The 21,074-nt window shown below is 35.8% G+C and overlaps 2 protein-coding genes across 4 annotated transcripts; one reads left to right on the top strand and one right to left on the bottom strand.

The window, feature by feature from the left end:
- Positions 1–2,733: 2,733 nt before the first annotated feature.
- LOC105162198 (phosphoglycerate mutase-like protein 1) lies at positions 2,734–8,406 on the top strand. 3 transcript variants are annotated; one of them, XM_020694082.2, is made up of 11 exons: positions 2,896–3,020; positions 4,642–4,688; positions 4,850–4,911; positions 5,014–5,121; positions 5,394–5,473; positions 5,931–6,093; positions 7,071–7,145; positions 7,270–7,358; positions 7,448–7,567; positions 7,847–7,891; positions 7,976–8,406. In XM_020694082.2, the coding sequence occupies exons 3-11, from the start codon at positions 4,852–4,854 to the stop codon at positions 8,064–8,066; spliced, it is 831 nt and encodes a 276-aa protein (XP_020549741.1). In that variant the 5' UTR covers positions 2,896–3,020; positions 4,642–4,688; positions 4,850–4,851; the 3' UTR covers positions 8,067–8,406. The 3 variants fall into 3 exon arrangements, with proteins under 3 accessions (XP_011078472.1, XP_020549741.1, XP_020549740.1); XM_020694081.2 differs by having other exon boundaries at positions 4,642–4,715; XM_011080170.3 differs by lacking the exon at positions 4,642–4,688 and having other exon boundaries at positions 2,734–3,020.
- Positions 8,407–9,020: 614 nt separating this feature from the next.
- On the bottom strand, positions 9,021–18,288 carry LOC105162199 (oxidoreductase, zinc-binding dehydrogenase family protein). Its single transcript, XM_011080172.3, has 11 exons — positions 18,089–18,288; positions 17,745–17,969; positions 15,712–15,807; positions 14,969–15,054; positions 14,760–14,888; positions 13,378–13,498; positions 12,666–12,747; positions 12,461–12,570; positions 11,890–12,041; positions 10,843–10,939; positions 9,021–9,522 (listed from the first exon to the last, which is right to left on the bottom strand). The coding sequence occupies exons 1-11, from the start codon at positions 18,167–18,169 to the stop codon at positions 9,229–9,231; spliced, it is 1,473 nt and encodes a 490-aa protein (XP_011078474.1). The 5' UTR covers positions 18,170–18,288; the 3' UTR covers positions 9,021–9,228.
- Between the last annotated feature and the right edge of the window lie 2,786 nt (positions 18,289–21,074).

Raw genomic sequence — 21,074 nt, 5'->3', positions numbered from 1 at the left:
ATATGCATGTAACTGTCATGGTTCCTCAAGTTTGGGGACTAATCTCGTACTATCGGAGTTGGGAATCTCAATCATACAGACTAAGCCTTAAGAGGCTTCCATATGACGATTCCTGCAAGTCAGCTCAGTCAGTCGACTACCTTGCCAACCAACCCACTAAGTATTGCACAGACAACCTTTCATTTCCTGCTAATGGAACAGGGCTACAACACCTAATGCAAGTCTCTGTAGGACACTCGATACCCTATTTCGAGGTCCTCGACTTGGAAAGTTTCAGATCAATCCATAAAAATTGATTTTATGACTGCCAACCAATGTACAATCTAACTTCTTGGACTTAATCGTTTGGTCTATGGACTTTGTTGTGCAGTTAAGAAAATATCAACATAATAAAGTAAACACAACAAAGAATCGTATCATTGATTGAATATTATTTTTATTCAAAATATAAATATTACATTACATTGAAACTGTCAGAAATAGATTACAAAACCCAATCTAATTGATATTCTAATCACCTATTCTAACAACCCAATCACCGAAAAGTTTGAGCAAAAACGTGAGGGAGAGAATGAGAAATGTGCAAAATTCCAAATGTATGTTGTGTACCACCCTTTTGCAGCAGGCAACTCTATTATAGAGATGCCAGGACTAACTAGTATTAATCCAGTAATAATCCAACAATAATTCAAAAATACTTGAAAACAAAACTGAAGAAAACATACGTTAGTTCAAAAAAAGTTAAAATGTTGGTAAAAAAAAAACACAAAAAAGCAACATATACATAGATTTGAAAACATTTACTATACAACAAAATTCAAAATTTTCTTTTAATGTCTGATTAATTCAAATAGTTCTACTGATATGGAGATATTTGCCCTAATGCCCATGCCCGGGCCTGGCGAGCGACGGCAACACCCATGGAGTTTCCACAAATTTACTCTAATCTCCAATAATACTTCAAACACCAATTGAGGTTTGGACTGAGATTTTCTTTTCAAAGAATTTCCAACGAACTCTTACAACCCCAATCCAAATATATACTTCTCAAATTCATATGAATGCTTCTTTTTTCCATTCTGGGATACGCACTATTTCTTATTTATAATCTAGTCCATAAATTAATCTGGTGATTGACATCCAACTTATTAAATTCAATTAACATATTAAAATGCCAATTAAACATTGACATCTTGAAAGTTCCCAGGATAGTACTATGGGTGGTGGCCTTTTTACCAAATCCAGCCCCTTCCACTTTCTTGGGACGTCTCTCCTGCCAAGTTTAGCTTAGCAACCCCACCTTCAATTTTGGGAAACCTTCGACATAGGCCCCTTATCCATTGATCCACTAAGGCCGAAAGAAGGATGGGCTTCACTACTTTCGGGCTCCTGTAAGATCCCACATCACACGTTTATCTTATGGATGGAAATTTTGGGCAAACTGCCAACAACGATAAAGCATGGCTTTCTCACCTCAGCGATTGTGTTTTGTGTGATGTGGGTGCAACGGAGACCCATAGTCACCTTTTCTTTCAATGCCGATTTAGCAGACAATGTTTTTCTGAGGTTCGCAGATTGGTGCGTTTTTCATGGCCCAACAGAGATTGAACGATTGATATCGAATGGGCATCACGAAAATAGAGGGGAAAACACATTGTTAATCTTGCTTACCGAGCTTTACTAGCCTCATGTGTTTATCACATCTAGAGAGCAAGGAACTTGAGGAGATTTGAGCATGAAGAGAGGACTCCCGCCACGTTGGCCTTCTTGATTGTGGAAGATGTCAAACAGCGCATCCTTAGTATTAACCTAGCCACGTCTGTTAGTACATGTGCCTTATTTAAATTATGGCGTATCCCTTGGCCTGTCAAGGGAGAAACTAACTAAAAAACTTTATTGTACTATTATGTGTTTTTTTTTATTAATGAAAATTACGTTTATCAAAAAAAAAAAAAACCCACCTTCAATTTACATGGTACGCTTTATGCTACGCTATAGGCTATTAGTCAACAAGGCAAATACTCCTTTGAACATTGAGGCACAGGTGATGTATAATTTTTTTTGCATTTCTATACATAATGTTTGGATTTGTTTTCTGAGTGTTTTGTGCAGATATAAAGAGAAAATAAAAAATAAATAAGTGTGTGTTAGAGATAATATGTTTTGTATTTATTTTTGGAGATAATTTAAAATAAGTATTATATACTTAATGTTGTGTTTTGGAAGACAAATTACTATTTATTATCAAATCGTATCTTTTTCATATATATTTATGTGTGTATGTATTTATGCTAAAACAGTTAAAAACACCTAAATAAGGTATTTTTGAATGATGACAAACATTGGGTATATTTTGACTTGTCTCGAAAATAATTTGAAAATAAAAACAAACATAGTTAGTCTTTTAGCAGGGTGAATAGCAATTTGACATGGTACAATATTGTAAATGAGTAAATTATTTTTCTAAAAACACAGCAATTTATCTTTTCGTGCTTTTTAAAATATAAAATGCTTCATTTTAAAAGATATAAAATGATAAATTATTTCATTTTAAAAAATATAAAAAGATAAATTACTATTTTTTTTTCATAAAAGATAATTTATTTATTTAGGGTATCACAAAAAGTTTATTGCATTTTCCCCTCTTTTCGCATGTATGCATCATATTGCCAATTTAAAAACACAAACGGAAAAGACAAATACTAGGCTGCAGCCGCCATGTGGACAAAGGCAAAGATTGTTTATATGTATGAGAGAGAGAGAGAGAGGGGGGAGAGAGAAAGGAAACTAACTCACGTCTAAATAGCAGACATAGATGACTCGCAGCAGTAGTAGTTTTCGATTTCCGTGTGGGATAGGACACAATTCTTTCCCTGTTATACAGTTTTCTTTCAGTTTCGAGATTGAAAAAACCAATTTCTTTACTGTTCCTTCATACAACAGAAAGAGAAGCCGGCAGCAATATCTCCATTGTTCCTCTTCCTTTGTATTTCCCATTCTTTGCTCATCGTCTCTCTACGGTACTTTCTGATCTGTTTGTCTGTCTGTCTCTCTCTCTCTCTCTTCCTAACTACTAGGAGTATACGATTCTTCCCGCCTAAATGTGTGGAGTGTTTGTTTTTGGCCCCATATGAGTTGAATTGGAAACTGGTTATGATGTTCTTGCCCTTTTTCTCTTTTCTGTTTGCTTGATATATGCACAAATTGTGGACTGATTTTATTCCTTCCGTGTTTTTTTTTTTTTTTTACCCTTTTAAATCTCGTGAGGAGATCTTATAGAACATGCTTGAATCTGTTTTAGGAATGCATTTGAATCGAGCCCGCGTAGGTAGTTTGATGGACGGTGTTGTTTACTCTAGATGTGTGGCATTCATGTAGTATCTTTAGAGCAGGGGAGACAGTGATGGTTTCATGTACCTATTTATTTAAACAATTATTGAGATTGATGATAAAATGTGATTTCTTGTAAATCTTATGTAAATGAGCCACATATTCGATTTAAAATGCCTATGAAATCAATCAGGAATGTTAGAAAGTATTTATGAAGATTGATACTTTAAATCAAGTGGCTTATAGTGGCAAGAGATTCTCAAATAAAAGTTGGTGAAGGAGGGTATAAAACTGGATTATGCCGTTTGGTATTCAGCTTTGAGATAACAAGTAGAAGAAACTTGTCCTGTAAGGAAATTGTATATTCTCAATAAGTGGAAACGCCATTGCTTGTAAGTAGCATTTGTTTATACAGGAACTTCGTTTCTAATACTTGCTTCATCTAACAACGGTATTGATCTTTATGATGGGGTGTGATGAAAGACAGAATTCCTTGCTTCCTCGATTCTTTAAGCTATATCTCCAAATGTGTGAGGACTTTAAAGCATTCTGTGAAGCTTAAATAAACTCTCAAAAGGTGATCTGTCAAAAAGATATTGAATGGAGTCACTGCCCAAGAAAGATATTACTTACCGTACGCATGATCTCTACTTTTGATTCTCGTGATCATTTTCAATTGCTTTCAAATGTAATAGAAGGATATTTGCTGATTTGTGGAGTTATTTTTGTTTGCTTTTGCCTATGGACATCTAGTAGTTCCTTAATTGGGGAACATATATAGTATGGTTTGTATTGCTATAGCAATATCAGAAGTATAATATTTACCTTGACGTTTTAGGCCACACATCCTGGTTTACATAAACAGCTCTAACATCAATATTTTATTGCATAAGTGAGGACCAGACCTTCAGTTTCTAATCCGTAGCCAGTAATGTAAAGAAAAGATATAGTAGAGTATTTTATGAATTGGTATGAATTGGCACTGTGTTCTGCATTGACAAGCAAGAAGAACAGAAAAAAAAAAAAATCAAAGATATTTTCTCACTTCAATATTGAGTGATTCGAGTGAAATACATTATTGTGACAGATGAATGGCTATATGATTCGGAATAGTCTAAAGATGGTCTCAGTACATCATTGAAGATCTCACATATAGGTGCTTCTTTGACGAGTCACCCAGCTTCCACACTTTATACTATTAAAATATCCATCTTGAAACAGAACTTAGCAGATAGATTCATTGAACCAAGTGTTATCATCCAAGTTTCTTCACATAAGAACATGTGTTCCTTTGCATCCTCTGCCCTTCAGGTTGATCTTCTGCTTCAGTTTCTCAACAGTTTCTCAAGATTCTGGAGGTTTCATCTGGTCAAATACTTCTAAATGTTGTATTCAGTTTGACCTTCTTTTAATTGGTCTTGATCCATGTTTTAATCTAGAGCAAAGTTGTCTAGCAGCAAAAGGATTGAATTTAGTTAGCTGGACCTCACCACATATGCTATCTCTGTAATTGTTGCAGACATGGATGCTGCACCACGCCAAGGCTTGTACCCTCTGCACCGTTGCAAAACTATTCACTTGGTCGATTTTCCTCCACTTGTTCTCATATAAGTATAAGATAGATGGTGACCTTGAAAGAGTAACACATCTGACATGGGTGCACTTATACTCTTGTACATCTAGGTGAGACATGCTCAGGGATTCCACAATGTGGCTGGAGAGAAGGATCACAGCGCATACATGTCACCGGAGCTTTTTGATGCAGAGCTTACCCCTCTTGGCTGGCAGCAGGTCAGAAATGAATCAATTGATTACAAATGATTTCTTGTTTTTGTTGAAATTTGAATTTGGATCTGAATTTTTTTAATTGTGGTGGCCATACTTTTTAGTTGAAATATTGTGTCAGTGTGATTAAAAGTGTGTAGAATTGGGTTTAAGGTTAGCCACCAGTTGAAGCATTCTATACTTTTACCTGGAGGATTCTTTGTCAATAATTGTATATACTACTATTCCTTTTCCTTACCAAACACAGGGAAAGCGAATGACTTTTCATATTGTAACAGGTAGACAATCTGCGAAAGCATGTTCGTTCATCAGGTCTTTCAAGGAGAATTGAATTAGTAGTAGTGTCCCCTTTGCTAAGGTAAGTATTCTGCATTGGTTCTAAAACATAATTATCATTGGACAACCAGTTAAAAAGTATTGTTCTGCATTGTAAAAGGCTTTTTCTCCGATTTGTTTGTTTAATGTGTGATAATACAGATCAAAAAACAAACTATATTGGAAAAGTCTATGTATGTGAAAATAATTCTGTCCTCTATTTTAATTGGCTGGGTATTTCTTTCTGTTGACATGGGGGAAAAAGACCTAGAGGATGTAATACGCATACAACTGCATTACGTCTCTGAAGGTGGGAAGTTGAGAGTGACAGAGAGTTGAGAGGAATACTATAGTTTACACTGGGTGCTTGAAATCAGTAGAGTAAGTATCTGCAATCGTATTCTTGAACTTTGGGTAGACGACGAATGTTCTGGTAGTGCTTCCTATGTCAATTAAGTTTTGAACATTAAAACTACCACTAACAGGAAGTCACTTTCCAGGACTATGCAAACAGCTGTAGGGGTTTTTGGTGGAGATGGTTATGAAGATGGAATTGATGTACCGCCGCTAATGGCAGAAAACGCTGGTAACAGCAGCCGCCCAGCAATTTCAAGTTTAAACTCCCCTCCATTTGTGGCAATGGAACTTTGTCGAGAACATTTGGTATGAGATGACTAATACTACAATTGAAATTTCACAGAGATCTAATAATAGGGTGGACTTATTTTCGTAGCTGTTTCCAATCTAGTGATTTGGTCACTTGCAGCCTCAGTAATAAGGTTTCATCAGTTATATTTATTTATGTTTTTTTTTTCATTTTAAAGTTTCTCATGGTTAGCTCATTGTTGCATGTTGATGATATGGGTTAGTCACATCTAAACTCTCTCTAAATTAGTGTAATTACATTATCTCCTCAAACTCCAAGATTGCATCTTGACCCCTTTCGAAAATGCTCCACTCACAACCATACTCCTTCAGTTAGGATCTTGTATGGAAGATGCTCACGTGAGAAAATTTTAAGTGAATTTTCGATGCTCCCCATACCTATTGTATTTTAATGACCAAAATATTTTTATCAATGATATGAAACTAATAAGGATGTAAATATAAAATATGTGGAGTTAAAATGGTGTAACCGGAATAAATTGTAGAATTATAGCAGTTTGAGATGGGAAAAGTAGTCGTTTCAGGTGGTCATTAATATTTCTATATATAAAGGATGAGGTTACACCATTCCTGGATTTATTGCATAAAACTATCTTGTCAAACACTTCTTCTAGTGTTGCAAGATAGAACTATAAATACCAAAATGCAAAAAGTAAACCATTGTGATAAATTTTACGACGTAAACAAATTCCAAAAATAAAAGGATTCTTGTAGTTATCCTTTAAGTTATTGACAATAAAATCTAATGATATTAGTTATTCTCATGCTACTGCCAACTTTGAGATTTTGTAAAAACTAAAAAATAATTTGTTATTTTCGCTTTAAGAGTTTTGATACAGTAGTTCTTTCCTCTCCTACAGTGGTGGTTGGGGAGACCTGCTTCTTGCTGATGAGCTAAACAAGAAATCTAAGGGTGTTTTTTAGTTCTTGAAGAGTATAGAAATCAATGGGAACTTATATGTTGTATAATGCAGGGAGTTCACTGGTGTGATAAGAGAAGGAGCATAAGCGAATACAAGCCACTTTTCCCTGCAATTGATTTTTCACTGGCAAGTAAACTGTTCCTGTCTCCATATCAAGATCCAGAAAGATTTCTAATGGTCATGTTGCATCTTCTGAGTAAGATTAAGAAGATCTTGTAACTTATTTCTTAAACCTTGTGCTTCTTTTCAGATAGAAAGTGATGATGACACTCTGTGGAAGCTTGATGTTAGAGAGGCAAATGAAGACCTTGGTGCCAGGGGCCTGAAATTTTTGAACTGGTGAACTTTTCGTTTACTCAGACTAAGTTTTTGTTAAAAGAATCACGTTGACACAGAACTATATCCTTAATGTTTGTAATGTGGGGCAGGTTGTCGACGCGGAAGGAGACAAATATAGCGGTGGTTACTCATAGTGGATTTTTAGTCCACACCCTTGCTGCATTTGGAGATGATTGCCATCCATCCGTGAAGAATGAAATATGCAGACCGTAAGTTTTTAATTAGCCTTCAGCGTTAGGTTTAGGTTATCATTTCCATTTTCCGCACCAATCTCCGAATAACAGTTGATCAAGTCCTGGGTCATCTCTGCTCTTCGATTACTTTACGGATATATCTGATTTGGGTAAAAAGAAGTAATTTTGTTTGAGAATCAAATGTGGGGATTTTAACATCTAAGAATTTAAAGAAAATTGTGCATTGTAAATGAATATGAGCTTATGTTTATAAAGACAGATGAATGCATTTACATTTGTGAGTTCCATTTGCAGATTCAACAATTGTGAACTTCGTTCGGTGGTAATTGTCGATAGAAGGTATGGAAACCATTGAATATAGAAATGAAAATGGATTCCTCTTGTATTGTTTAACGTTCTCACTTTGTACCTACCGGTTTGCAGTATGATTAGTTCAGGTTCTTCAACAACAGATTATCCTGGAAAAATTCCTGACGGGTCGGATGCACCTAGTGAAGAAGCTGACAAGAAATAATGATGGTTTCTTAGTACTATTGTTTTCAGATTCAAGGGAAATTTGAGAATCACTGCTTGAGTGATTCAATGAGGCAGGTTGATCCACTAGTTATGTGGTTTCTATTATTTTAAGGTTCATTCATCCCAGAAATAGGAGTGTGAGACATTAGTTGACATCTGGATAGACTTGAGAGCAACAGATCATTTTTAGTACCACAGACTCAGCAGTTCTTTGATGCATACAATTATTCTTGCCTGGGCTGGTGTCCCTCTGTTGGTTCACGTGATTTATGGGTCATAGTTAACCCGCCAGCCAACCTGCAAGGATTAAGTTTTCTTATATATAATGTCTTAAATCATGTGAGATTTCTATATGAAACATACTTATATGTTTTGGATAGAGTCATATATAGAATATAGTAAATACAATATTTTGCAACCGAAATAAGAATAAAAAGTTAACAAATGCTTAAAACTTTGGCTTTAGACAAGCAAAATCAATGCTTGCACAAATGCTCAAATAATTGATATGATTATGATTATGATGATCTTTAAGAAATTTAGAAGTATAAAGCAGGTTCAACTTTCAATATCAGCAGGGCCAGTGTTAAAAAGAGGAGAAAGAGAAGTGCTTAGACCAGTTGCGAGTCTACGCAGTTGCCATCCGATGAAGATGGGCACCTGCGTTTTAACCAAATCTTATCTTCCAAAGAATCAATAAGACGGCTGCTTCACTTCAGTTTTCATTTATATGATTGTCAAACAACATTATGAGCCTCTTTGTCCTGCGAATCAAGATCTCCACAAAATCGTATCTTATCATATAATTAAATAGAATCAAAGTCCCGTAAACCAACATTTATGACGAGCCCAAATCACCTGGAACTGGGACATTGCACACCTCTTCGAAGAAGATTCAACAATTCTCACACGCATAACTTTGTATATTTTCACAGCAAATGGAATTCGAAAATCATGGCAAATGAGTTCTATAATCTATGTGGTGCCAACAGTTTTTTAAGTTGAACATTTCTCTACACATTAAAAGCTATTCTACAACTACCAAAACTTTCTCTATACCGTTTCGCTACTAACTTAATAGAGTAAATTACACTAACAGAATAAGAGTCTATTATAGCACTTCTTAAGGACTTCCAAAGGGAGTTTATATATATGAACTACTATCTCCCAGTAACATAGAACACTAGTCCCACTATGACAGCGATGATCAGAACCAAAATTGATAATGTTGGTTTAAAAGTAACTGATTTGGCAGGTTTTCCATTCCCAATTTTCCCGTTCTTTGAGACGGAATTAACTGGTGAACTGGCTAATGAGTTGTCAATTGCAATATCCCAAAAGGATTTTGTAGTCGTAGTTATCACAGCAGAAGCTTCAGACTCGGGCTCCAGAATTTCAGAGGTGTCTGTTGGAACTTCTATTGACATCAGCTCAGTGCAATGATCTTTGAGAACCTGAAATATAACAGAGGCAAGATTAAAACTAAATAGACAATCAAGGTGATAACAAGATGACAGAGGACATGCTGGTTTAACAGCTGCATATACTCTTTCTCATTACTTTTGGGAGAAACTTCAGTTCGGATACTGCACGAATGCCACATTTTCCATTTAGAATTTACAAGAAACAAATCATTCCAGCAGAATAGGTGCAAAACTCTTTTCCACCTATCAACAGCTAAGGGAAGTTTCTACTAGGGAAAAAGCTCCCAATTTCAAACCCAATGAGTCTAAGGTGCAACACCCCTGATAGCACAAGTTAATGAAGCAGAGCAAGTTCACAGAAATTGCAACTGATTTATTGAATTACTATTATCCATAAAATGAAATTGCAGCAACAGTTATGGATGCAAAATTTCCACTGCCCACATTGATAGAAGCCACTGGAAGCACAATAAATATCACAAATTAAATTCACACCATCTAAATCTCCTGTAGGCACTGCTCACATAGTGCAATCTATTGTACTGCATAGAGAGGTATCTGAATTCAAGTAGTTTCAGCAAATTTCAAAATACAAGGTTCATTTGTTTGGGTTTTACAGAATATTCTGTATGGAGAAATAATTTGGGGTATGGATTGATATTAGGTTTTGGAAATCATTGGGTTTTAAACATACATCACACATGGGAGCACCATTATATCAAACTTACATCAGACAGTTTTAGAAACTTTATTTTAATTTCAATTCCTTTCCTTTACTATTTGCATTTCTTTTTCCTTCCTCCTTTCCTTTCATTCATTGTCCTTTCCTCTTGGCCATTTCTCCTCCCTCATATAGATCCTGACTTCTTCCTTCCCCTGCTGTTTTATCCTTTCTTCCTTCTCATTGCAGCCCGCTAACTTTTCTTGACCCTGCTCTTCTTCCACCAACATTTTAGAAATACCAAGCTAGGGAAGAAATTGTCTACTGCACAATTCCAAACGAGGGGTACATGTACTCCTATCCTAGGAACAGGACTGGAACCCTTCTTCCCCCCACCTCCTGATCCAAAGTACTGTTACGGGTGCAGATTAACTACAACCTACTGTCAAGTGTGATTCTGCAAAATAATTACTCAGAAAAAATATGATAAAATAAGCATAAAAAAAATATGAAAGTTAGCAAACATCTATGTCTTCTACATAGTCATATACCTCATCCAAACATCCAAACATGTTTGAAAGGAATTCATAACAACATAATACATTAGACATCTACCCATTTGCATTTTCTCCAGCAAATCAAGTAAGAAAACCAAGTAAGCAAACTTCTTAATTCTTTAAGAACGGTACCTCCATTGTTTCAGATGACTGAATATAATCACAGATGTAAGTACCCTCCAGCCAGGGAACAAACACTCTTCGAGGAAATGATAGACTGCACTGTTTTCTGTCAGGAAACAGATATTCAAGAGTTCATATCAGTTCAAATAACCAAAATGTTTCCTCCCAATACTATATACAAGGCAAAAGTTAGTACTAAATCTAGCAATGCTGGGACTGCATGTAACCATTCGAGTGAATAGTCAAACACTTGTTTTTCTATTTTGACTACTGAAAGCAGGAAACTCTTTTGAGGTGAAATCAAACTTAAATTAAGAGATGCACTAAGCTTTCACATGGACAAATAAAACTATAATATAAATGCATTTTCACACGCAAGAGGAAACTGTCCATGGATCGTTTCATCTTAACACAGTTCCTTCTGGTCAGCATACAATAATATGTGCCCTAGCACACAAAAAAACCTCTCAACAACAAAATTCTCTGAAACTTTCTAGCGGAGGCTTCCGAAGAGATCCACAAAGTATTGGGGGTGATCTCCACTGGATCGAATCATTGATGGCAACATTAGAATTGAAAGACATAGAACTGAACCATCAAAAGAAAAATACAAGTCAAGGATTCTAGAAGCTAGATGAGATCTTATCAACAGGGAAAATCATAATGAATTTTAGTAAATCTCCCACTTTAACCAGAAATAAGACTTTTAGGAAGAAGAAACAAGCAAAAAGATATCTAGAGGCTACAAGAGAGACTTCAACACAAGCCATTTGCAAAAAATTAACAATTAATCCATTGCTTTCTACTAACAACAAAATCATATCTTTTCACATATTAAACCAACCAAACCCCCCATGTGGCAATTTGTTACTCAAATGTAAGAGTTTACTGATTCGATGTTCGTTGATGAAAGTAAAGAGTGAATCACCAAAGTGAAGCTTTTAACTATAAACAACGATTAGGTACAGCTCAGCCTGGAAAGATGTGGAACTAGTTTGTTGAAATTATGCATAAAACAAATAAAATGAAACCTCTGACTGAGGCAATCTAGCATACCTTTGTGCTTGTAGGTCAAAGTGTGGAACAGGTTGGTCAGATGGTATATCGCTGCTTGTCTCCTGGCCAATCTCGGCAACAGATTCAATGTACCTCTCAGCCTCATCACACATAATCTCCAGTCTACTTTGCAGACTCCTTATGATGTCTTCCTAATCACCGAAGATTGAATATCATAACTTGGAAGAGCAATAAAGGGATTAATTAATCAGAAGATTGACTTGATAAACATCAACTTAGTTTTTGAGCTTGATGTCATAAAACTCCAAAAGGAGAGTTTAAAGTTTGACAGAGCTAATTACCATAAACTTCATAAGTAGTCGTCATAACATTTGTTTCATAAGTCGGTACAATTCACTAGTTGAACTTAATGACCATGCTTATAAAGAGAGGACCATCTGAGAAGGAACAAGTGTGGTGATATCAAACTTATGGTGTCAGAATGATGGTCTAATGCAAAAGTTTTAAGCACATGATATGTTTTTGGTTTATATGGTTAATGCTAGTAGAGCTTTCCACCACAGAGAGAAAAGGAATATATCTTTCCTTAAGTATGACTAGACAGAATTACCTTTATATCGAGCAAAGCTTGTGAAACAGGTTCCTTTGAATTCAAGTATGCAAGAGAACACACGAAGCCTCTAAAGAGAAGAACACCAAGAACCCCTATCTGGTCAAATGCTTCACACAGAAAGAAAATTTTTAAACAGGGAAACTGCGCACCACTAATGTGAATAATGGCAAATGCAGCTTAGAGAAGTAGAAGTATACCACACCTAAATATTTATCTTGCAAAAAAGGGACAAGAAATTCAACTTCATGAAAATCATCTGATGCACATTGCTCATCCTCGGTCACCTAAGTAGCAAAGGCAGAAAAGAGAAATCTGAATCTAAAGAAACAATAGCTTAAGCAAACCCATTTCCAAATTATACTGCCATTCAAAAGAATTGCATGACTAGAAGACACCATGCATTTCGTTTTCATCATTTTTTGAGCGATCTAAACTTTCATCAGCCATTGAATCGAGTTGCTTCAAGTTCCAAGCTACATAAATCACAGAGGTCAAATAATCCTTCTATAGAATCCAACTTCAAATATCCAGATGCTCCACAAATCTCATGAAAACTGTTCTTAGGTAGTATTGCTATAATACCAAAGCAGCCATGAAGCATTTTTTTTTTTCATGATTTAAACAGATCATTAGGCCTTAGTCAAGCCAAAATCATGAAAGCAAGAATGACCTAGATGTGGTTCCTCCACTCCTCTCAAGGATGTGTTCCTAGTTATGATTACTCAGTGCCTCAACAACCTAGATGAACACACCAAGAACTTAGAACCATGAGAACATGATCTAACACATTGGACCTGAAATTAATGAGTATCAGATTTTTCAAAACTTTTGAGCAAAATTCTGACACATGGCTGGCTGCTAGATAATAGTTATCCATATTCAGTACTTGAATTGGCAAGTTTTAGTGGCTATACCAATTTTCCATTGATCAAAGCCTTTGCACCACTAAGTTCCTTTGCATGGACCGTGATTTCAGAGCGAAGTACATCAGAAAACCTTTTAATGTCCAATTTGTCATCATGGGATATAGGCAACCTGTGAGGAAGTAGCTCAAAACAATTAAAACGACCAGATATATGAAAAATTATGAATTTGGGTGAATATTTAGTTGGAGATGGTGCCAGCTGACAAATCTCATCTTAAAAAACACTATATTAAACTTACTCTCTCAATTGACAAAAAATTGGAATTTGGACAGATTGCAGAAGAATATTTCCCACCCCACCGCACCCTTTCCCCCAACTTTTCATACATCCACTTTGCCTCAACATAGTTTCAGAAGAAAATTTTTGAAAAATGATAGTTTTATGTAGGTCAATTATTGAGTGGCAGCGCTGCATCATTACTTTAGGTCAGAAGGTGACTCCGATGGAGGAAAAATTCCATTTAGGAAAGGAGTTTATTTAGGATGTCTTAAAACGAAACATGAGTAACAAATTTAGAAATAAAGGAGTACAAGGAATCTCAGAGGAGTGAAGAGCGCAGAACATTTACAACCACAACCTACACATAGTTTGAGTTAATCATATTTAGTTATAAGCAGAGCTGACAAGGACTGCAAGCAAGTTTCCAAATGTTACAAGCAGGCAACATGATTTGAAAAGATCAGAAAGAACAACTCTTTCAACACGCTACAACTCCGTAATCAGATTACACATTAAAGTAACAATCACATTCAGATACCTCATCCTTCAGTATCTGGTTATTCTTTTTCAGTATTCAGACTATAATTTTAAATAAGTATGTCATCTTTTCAGGACCAGTGATTTCAAAATTAAGTGACAATACTAGTTAAACTGCTTTAAATTCAGTTTGCTGCTAAAATAGAAAGGAAATATCTTCAGCTCAAATTCGTATGGCATGGTTATACCTAATTCAGTGGAAAAATCATATGGGTCAAACAATTCCTCCATGACAATATAGGGAATGTAAGACATAAATACGAAAAAGTAAGGTTCTATACCAAAATTTGATATTCTACCAGGCATGTTTAACCTCAGCTGGTAGAGTCAATAGCAGGAAGAAAGAACAAATAATTAGATACGCTCGTAGGTATTTAAATATTAAATATGCATTCCTGTTATCAAGCATTGGTAGGAAAAGGACAAAATGAGACATGAAGGGATGAATAAAAGAGAGGAAAATAAGGCAACCAGCCCTCTCCCACAAAAATATATAACATTAGCCGGAAAAAAGGTAAATAAAGTTTCTGATTTCCTCATCCATTATTAATTTCTAAACAAGGAAACCAACACAAGAGGTTCAGAAAAAGTTAAAGATGTAGCAACAAGAGCACCTTAAATCAAAATTGTACGTGCATCTGAATGTTTGAAGGGAACCCAAAACTTTTCCCATCTTAAAATCACAAGGCCGTAGACTGCTTGAAGTAATATTTGCTGCAAGCGAGCAATTCCGGCATGTCCACCTGAAGTACAAGTTTTAGATACATTACCATGTATTAGAGATGCTGCAAATTAAATGAGGACAAGCATGCCCTAAGTGTACCTAAGAGGGCTATAACCAATATGAATTAGCAGTGCTTCACTCCAATCAATCATTAAGGAGGCTGCTTCTGCAACTCCTTTTACAGTCTGTAAGCAGCACCGTCCACATTAAGATGTTAGAGAAAATGAATTGCAGATGTAACAATTTTGTATTGCTAGAAGAACACAATTGGAGTGGCAATTAGATGCCATATCTAGTGAAACACCTGATTAAACTCTAATATCCCCCATTCCAGGTACGTATAATGCATCCCCCCCCCACCCCCAAAAAAAAAAAAGAACAAGAAGCTAAACAAAACAAAAACATAGAAAAAAAAGAAAAATAAATAAAACGATAAAAATAGATAAATAAATCAAACGAGGGAAGACTACTAATTCCAAATCTGAAAATCGTATGGAAATAAAAGCGGATCCTGTATCTCCTTATAACAGAAGGAAAGAGATGGTGCATCCAGATGGACCAGATCCAAATTATGGTGGTGCGGTTTCATGTAGTATTAACTTTCTTAAGAGTTTGCGTAAAGAAGCCATGTGTCGAGCAACTGTATTAGTCTTCACAACAAATAAAGTGTATATTTTATATAATTAACAGATAATGTATGTCTTACACGAAAAGAGAGTGAAAACTCTTGATAATCGACTATTATGGAATATACAAGAAATGGTAGAGGATTAACAGAATTAGATACTTCTTATACTCAAAGGGAACGAAATGAAGAAATGTAAGTAAGAAGGTCTCAGAACCTGGCATATTGCTATTGTTGAATTTTTGAACAAGCTTTCATTTACCCATATGTAGATGCCAACAACCTTCATGCCGCCCAGGAGCATTCTTGAGACCTGCACGATCACATTTGCATGAGAATATCATCAATGTCGACAAATCTTCAAAAGATGGAAGTGAAACACAAATCTGGTTGATCTAATGAAGCATGAACATATTCCCGAATTTATTATAGCAAATCAGTATAAAACTTGCTTCATTAGTTTTCTCTCGAAGACATTTTCGCTCTCGTATCATTCTTTACTAACCAGTCTAGCCTACTTGTCAAAGAAAGTGAATATTAACTCTAATGAATCCATGTGTGCAAACAATATTAAATCCAGTGGTGCGATGTGAAAAAACACAATTACTGACATCAAGACCTTCTAGAATCAACCTTGAAGACCTAACCAACACACTGTATGGAGCTTCACTATCTTCCCCCCATCTGGCACAGCACATAATTTGCAACCCAATTGATGGCACACTAAATATAGAACCCTTGTGCAATAACTAGAAATAAGCGACCAACAAGCATCATTGTTCTTAAACTAGGGAAAAAATGCTGAGGGATGCAGTTAGAATATCTATATACAGTTGCCGAATTGTTTTGGACAGAGATGCTCTTTTTTATTCTCCTTCAAGTATTTTCAGCAACGAAGACGTAGTATTTTTAAGATTAAGGACCAAGAAAAGGAAAAAAAAAAGCTAGAGCTGCAGTTTTCTTCTTTGGAGAACAGCAGGAATGATCACAAGTGGACAACACAGACCAGATTGTGTTTTCTGTCCATTCATCCCTATGATCAACAGACAATTTCTATTATGTTCAAATCACAGGTCACACCTCATGGGTGTGAAACTGTTATTGAACACTCCTGACGAGTTAATTTCTCCATATTGTCACAACTTATAGAAGTTGTGGGAAAGTTGTAGAACAGAGGCACACAGATCACACTTAACAGCTTGCTGCCAAGCTTCGGGGAAGATCAGGAACAGGCATAGAAACTGAGATACCTCTTCCTCACAACAGAGTTTTCCAGTGGTATCAATGTAATAGATTAATAGTGCAAAGGGTAAAAGGAAACAACATCTTTTCTTTAGTTTAAAAGGTAAATCATCTTAAAGGAAGCTAGGTACATCTACTTAGAACAATAAGACAACATCAACCGCAGAAGGAGCATTTTTACTGAATGAATGTTAATGAATTGGCCGTAAATGGATAGTACCGTCGAATAAAATATAATTTATAGTTCGTACTACGACAAGAATCTATATTTTGGCCTTATATATACATAGTCTAGATTAGAAGATGAAATGGACATTTCCTGAGCCAATATGGTTGGGATCAGATGTATTGTGCATAAAGATCCTTCTCTTTTCTATATGCATGAGTGTACATATGGAGAAAGTTGAGTGCTTGGATGAGACAATGAGAAGATACGCAAATAAACCATTGCACTACAATCCAGATTCCCCCCCCCCCCCCCATTGTAATGCTTTCCAAGCAATTTTCTCTGTAAACCATCACCCAGTACTGCAGCAACACCAAGCCCAACGTTGACCAATGAGATACTCGCAAGACTTTCACAAGTTAGTCATCTCAAAGTCCAAACTCTATAGAAACAAACTTACAATCGCATTGACCAGCATTAGTTATTTATAACAATGAGAAGAGGTCGGTGCCGGAAAGCAAGCAAACTGAACTCTATTCAAGATATGGATGGCGCATTGAGCTAAGCAGCATAAATTGGATCTAAATGCTTGTCCACTTATTTATAGATTCATATGACGAAATACAGCCTCCTAGCCTTCGTCTAACAGATTCAATGGAATCACTTATTCTTTTTCTTTCAAGCATGAGTGACCAGTGGATTCTCTAATTAATATAGCAGTCAACCATCAAGACATCATAAACTATTTAGTCGGAGATGAGCTCTATGTTGTAAGGATCCAATTAAGCGTTAAGTAGCACAAGTGTAATGACAGTTATGAGTTTAAAATCACAAATTTGAACCTGGCGCGCATGCTCGGAAACCCAGTCCTTATCAATAAAGAGAGCTGAAGACTCCGGTTCAGATTTAGCTTTCACTGAGGTCTTCTTCTTATTTTTGTTACTTTCCCCAGCGCCATCGATTATCGAACACGGCGCCTCTCCGGCGTCATTTGGCGGCGTCGGCACCAAATCATACACGAATCCTCTATCTAACTTCGAACTCAGTTTCCCAATTACGAGCCCCACCTGCCAAATTAAATCAAAACAATAAATTTGAAAAGAAAATTAAACGGAAGAATGCAGTATCAATACAAAACACATACATATATATATGGGGTATGATCATTAATCTTTTACTGGCAGACCTGAGACGGGACGACAGAACGAGTGAGCCGATCTTCAAACAATTTGAGCTGGGTTTCATCTCCAATTACGGCTTTCACCATGATTTTTCACCCGAACCCTCGGCCTGATCTTGAGGAATACAAATGCGAGTTAATTGAAGGAACCAAATCGTCGATCGGATGAAACTCGAACCGCTTGGTTTTATCTATCTATTCTATAGTGGAGTGTCCATAAAAATTGATTTTGGTTCCACCTAAAACAATAATAATAATAGGGTAAATTATAATTTGTCATCTCAATTATACTTAATTTTATATTTTGTTACTTTTTTTTATTACTTATCATTTTAATTTTGTAAAATTTATATTTTTGTTATATATGATCGTCTTTTTATTAATTTTTTTTGGAGAAAATATCGCATGCTCTGCATATGTGAAAAATATCATACTACATAACCCTTAAATATCACATGTGCACTTATGTGATTTTTTTTTAAAAAAAAAAATTAGTTAAAAAATAGTTATAAATGGTAAAGTGCAAAAATTTGTTAAGTTGACACAAAAAAAAAAAAAATTAGATATGAGAGTGTAAAATAATCATAATTCGAATGACAAAATTTAATTAACCCTAATAATAATTAACTTTGATCGATAAAACATATATTTATTTATTACTTGCTCATCTTTTGCGCTCCACACACTCACTTCTGCTCGTATTTCAATATGTTGCTACACACTATAATTATTACACCATATCTTATATCATTTCTAAGTTCCGTACTCATTTACAGTAAATTAATTTACGGATTTAAGCACCAGAGCAGTAACCCTGTTCGCGAATTAGCTTTCCTTGATCTTAGGATTTCTTTGAAGACCCTTCGATTATTGCAGTGCTGCTGGACCCCAGTATGCATCATTCGTTGTCTATGAGAACACTGAGTTAAAGGTATGAGAAATGACTAACTCTAAAAAAGTACATTGATCTACCCCGAACATGCGGTGTATTAAAAAGTAACCTAATCAGAGGCCAAGAATTAAAATGAGAAAACTAAGGGCAATAACATAAACAGAACGCTTACCCTCGTCATTTTCTTCAATGGACTTCGTGTGTTGTTCCTCTTTAACCCGATCACTCTCCTCCAGATTTCAATGTTGAAATCCTCTAAAGGAGTCCACTCCAATCATTGGAAATCCCCTCCTTCTCGTGCTAGCAAGATAAGAAGTGAGAAGGGAGAATTAGACCCACATTATTATTAACGGTTTTGTTCTCTTCTCATTTCTTTCTAGATTCAAGAGAACCAAGAAAAATAAGAATGGAGAGAGTGGAAAGAGAGAGAAAAACGTGAGACGTAGAGAGAGCATGAGATGAGAGAGGTGTTGGGAGAGAATGATAATAGATACATATGTGTTTTTTACCTAGTCTGAGATTTAGGTCCATTGGATATGAGCTTGATTTCTTGGAGCTTAGTCCTTTTAGACCAAGCTCATAACCCGATTTGACCTTTGTTTAGGTGAAATGACATGTTGGCTAATTTTAAGAGAGAGTATGGCCGAGATTTAGAATTTGGAAGGCAAAAAATTCTAGGCTAGAGTTTGTGAGAAGAGAGGTTGGATAAGCTAGATCTTATCTAGTGCTTTTGGCTAGGTCAAAAACAATAACAAACCCTCTTATCTCTATGTTGGAATAGTGACCAAAAAGCTAAGTGTATTGGTTATTTTGGTAACTATTCAAGCTATCTTTATTCAAACAATATTGTCTCGATGAGTATGGTAAGTATTCATCATTAGAATATGTGTCTGTTGTGTTTAACAATTATGTTAAGCATTGCTTTAATATCTTGGGCTGCACATTGGATGACGGCTATGAAACCAACTTTTGAGGGTTGGTCTGAAATGTTCAAAGTCAAGTACCTCGAGACTGGGCGTCGAGAGTCCTATTGAGACTTGCACTGAGTATTGCATTCATTTGATGAGTACCGTGTTTCATCGGCAACAGAGGTTGGACGTCTATTCAATTTCAGTGGGTTAGTTGACAAGGTGGTTAATCGATTGAACTGACTCGCGGGGATGTTATATGAAAGCTTTAGGGCTTGGTCAGTATAACTTGAATCCTCGACTCTGATAGTACGGGAGTAGTCCTCAAACCTGAGGAACCAAACAATCACGCAAACGATGGTTGTATCTTGGATCTGTACGAGAGATGATTGTGTCACAGACATGATCACTATAAGCCTTGTTCAGTGCAGTCAGAATGTGAATGTGTAGCGATGACAGTAGGTTACAAGAAGAGGACCCATCCCCTGTCAATACGTGACAATAGATCTTCTATGCACTTGGAGATACGTTTACCCCTTGCAAAATCTGTAGCTATAGTGGTTGGTTGAATAGAAATGATTTCTTATGTCAAGTGATTAAGCGAAACGTGGTCTAAAGTATTAAAACATAGATGCCTACTTCAAAATGGGAACGAACACCAAATTCCATGCCCTTGACTAAAGTCAGTAGACGGTAGAGGGAAGGACTATACCAGTACGGAATCAGGAGCTTAAATGTTCACCTATTCTCTGGTGCCATGGACCGTTACTAGACGGCCACCATGGTAGTGGGCTCTCTTGATTAATAGTTTATTAAGAATGATTAATTGGCTTGGATATAATTAATCAATAGCAAAGAACACTAGTCCAAGTCTAGCTGAAAGGAGAACATAAAGAGTCACACACAAATCACCATGGAAGGACAAGAAATTTATTTAGAATTAATTTCGAAAGATGTAAATAATTTAATTATTTACATATGGGATGATCCATTGGATGGATAACCCAAGATTAAATTAATTGAATTAATTTAATTAGGCTTGTCTTAATTAATAAATTGGATATATTGATTAGAGAGAGAATTGAACTTATATCTTTAATTGGATTAAATGACATTGGATTTAATTTAGTTTGAATTTTATTAAATTGAATTTAATTAAATTCATTGGGCCTTGGATTTACTTTAATTTGAT

Source organism: Sesamum indicum, linkage group LG7 (assembly GCF_026168435.1).
Source record: "Sesamum indicum cultivar Baizhima isolate 11 linkage group LG7, ASM2616843v1, whole genome shotgun sequence".
Taxonomy (NCBI): Eukaryota; Viridiplantae; Streptophyta; class Magnoliopsida; order Lamiales; family Pedaliaceae; genus Sesamum; species Sesamum indicum.
This window is presented reverse-complemented; position numbering and strand designations above follow the sequence as displayed.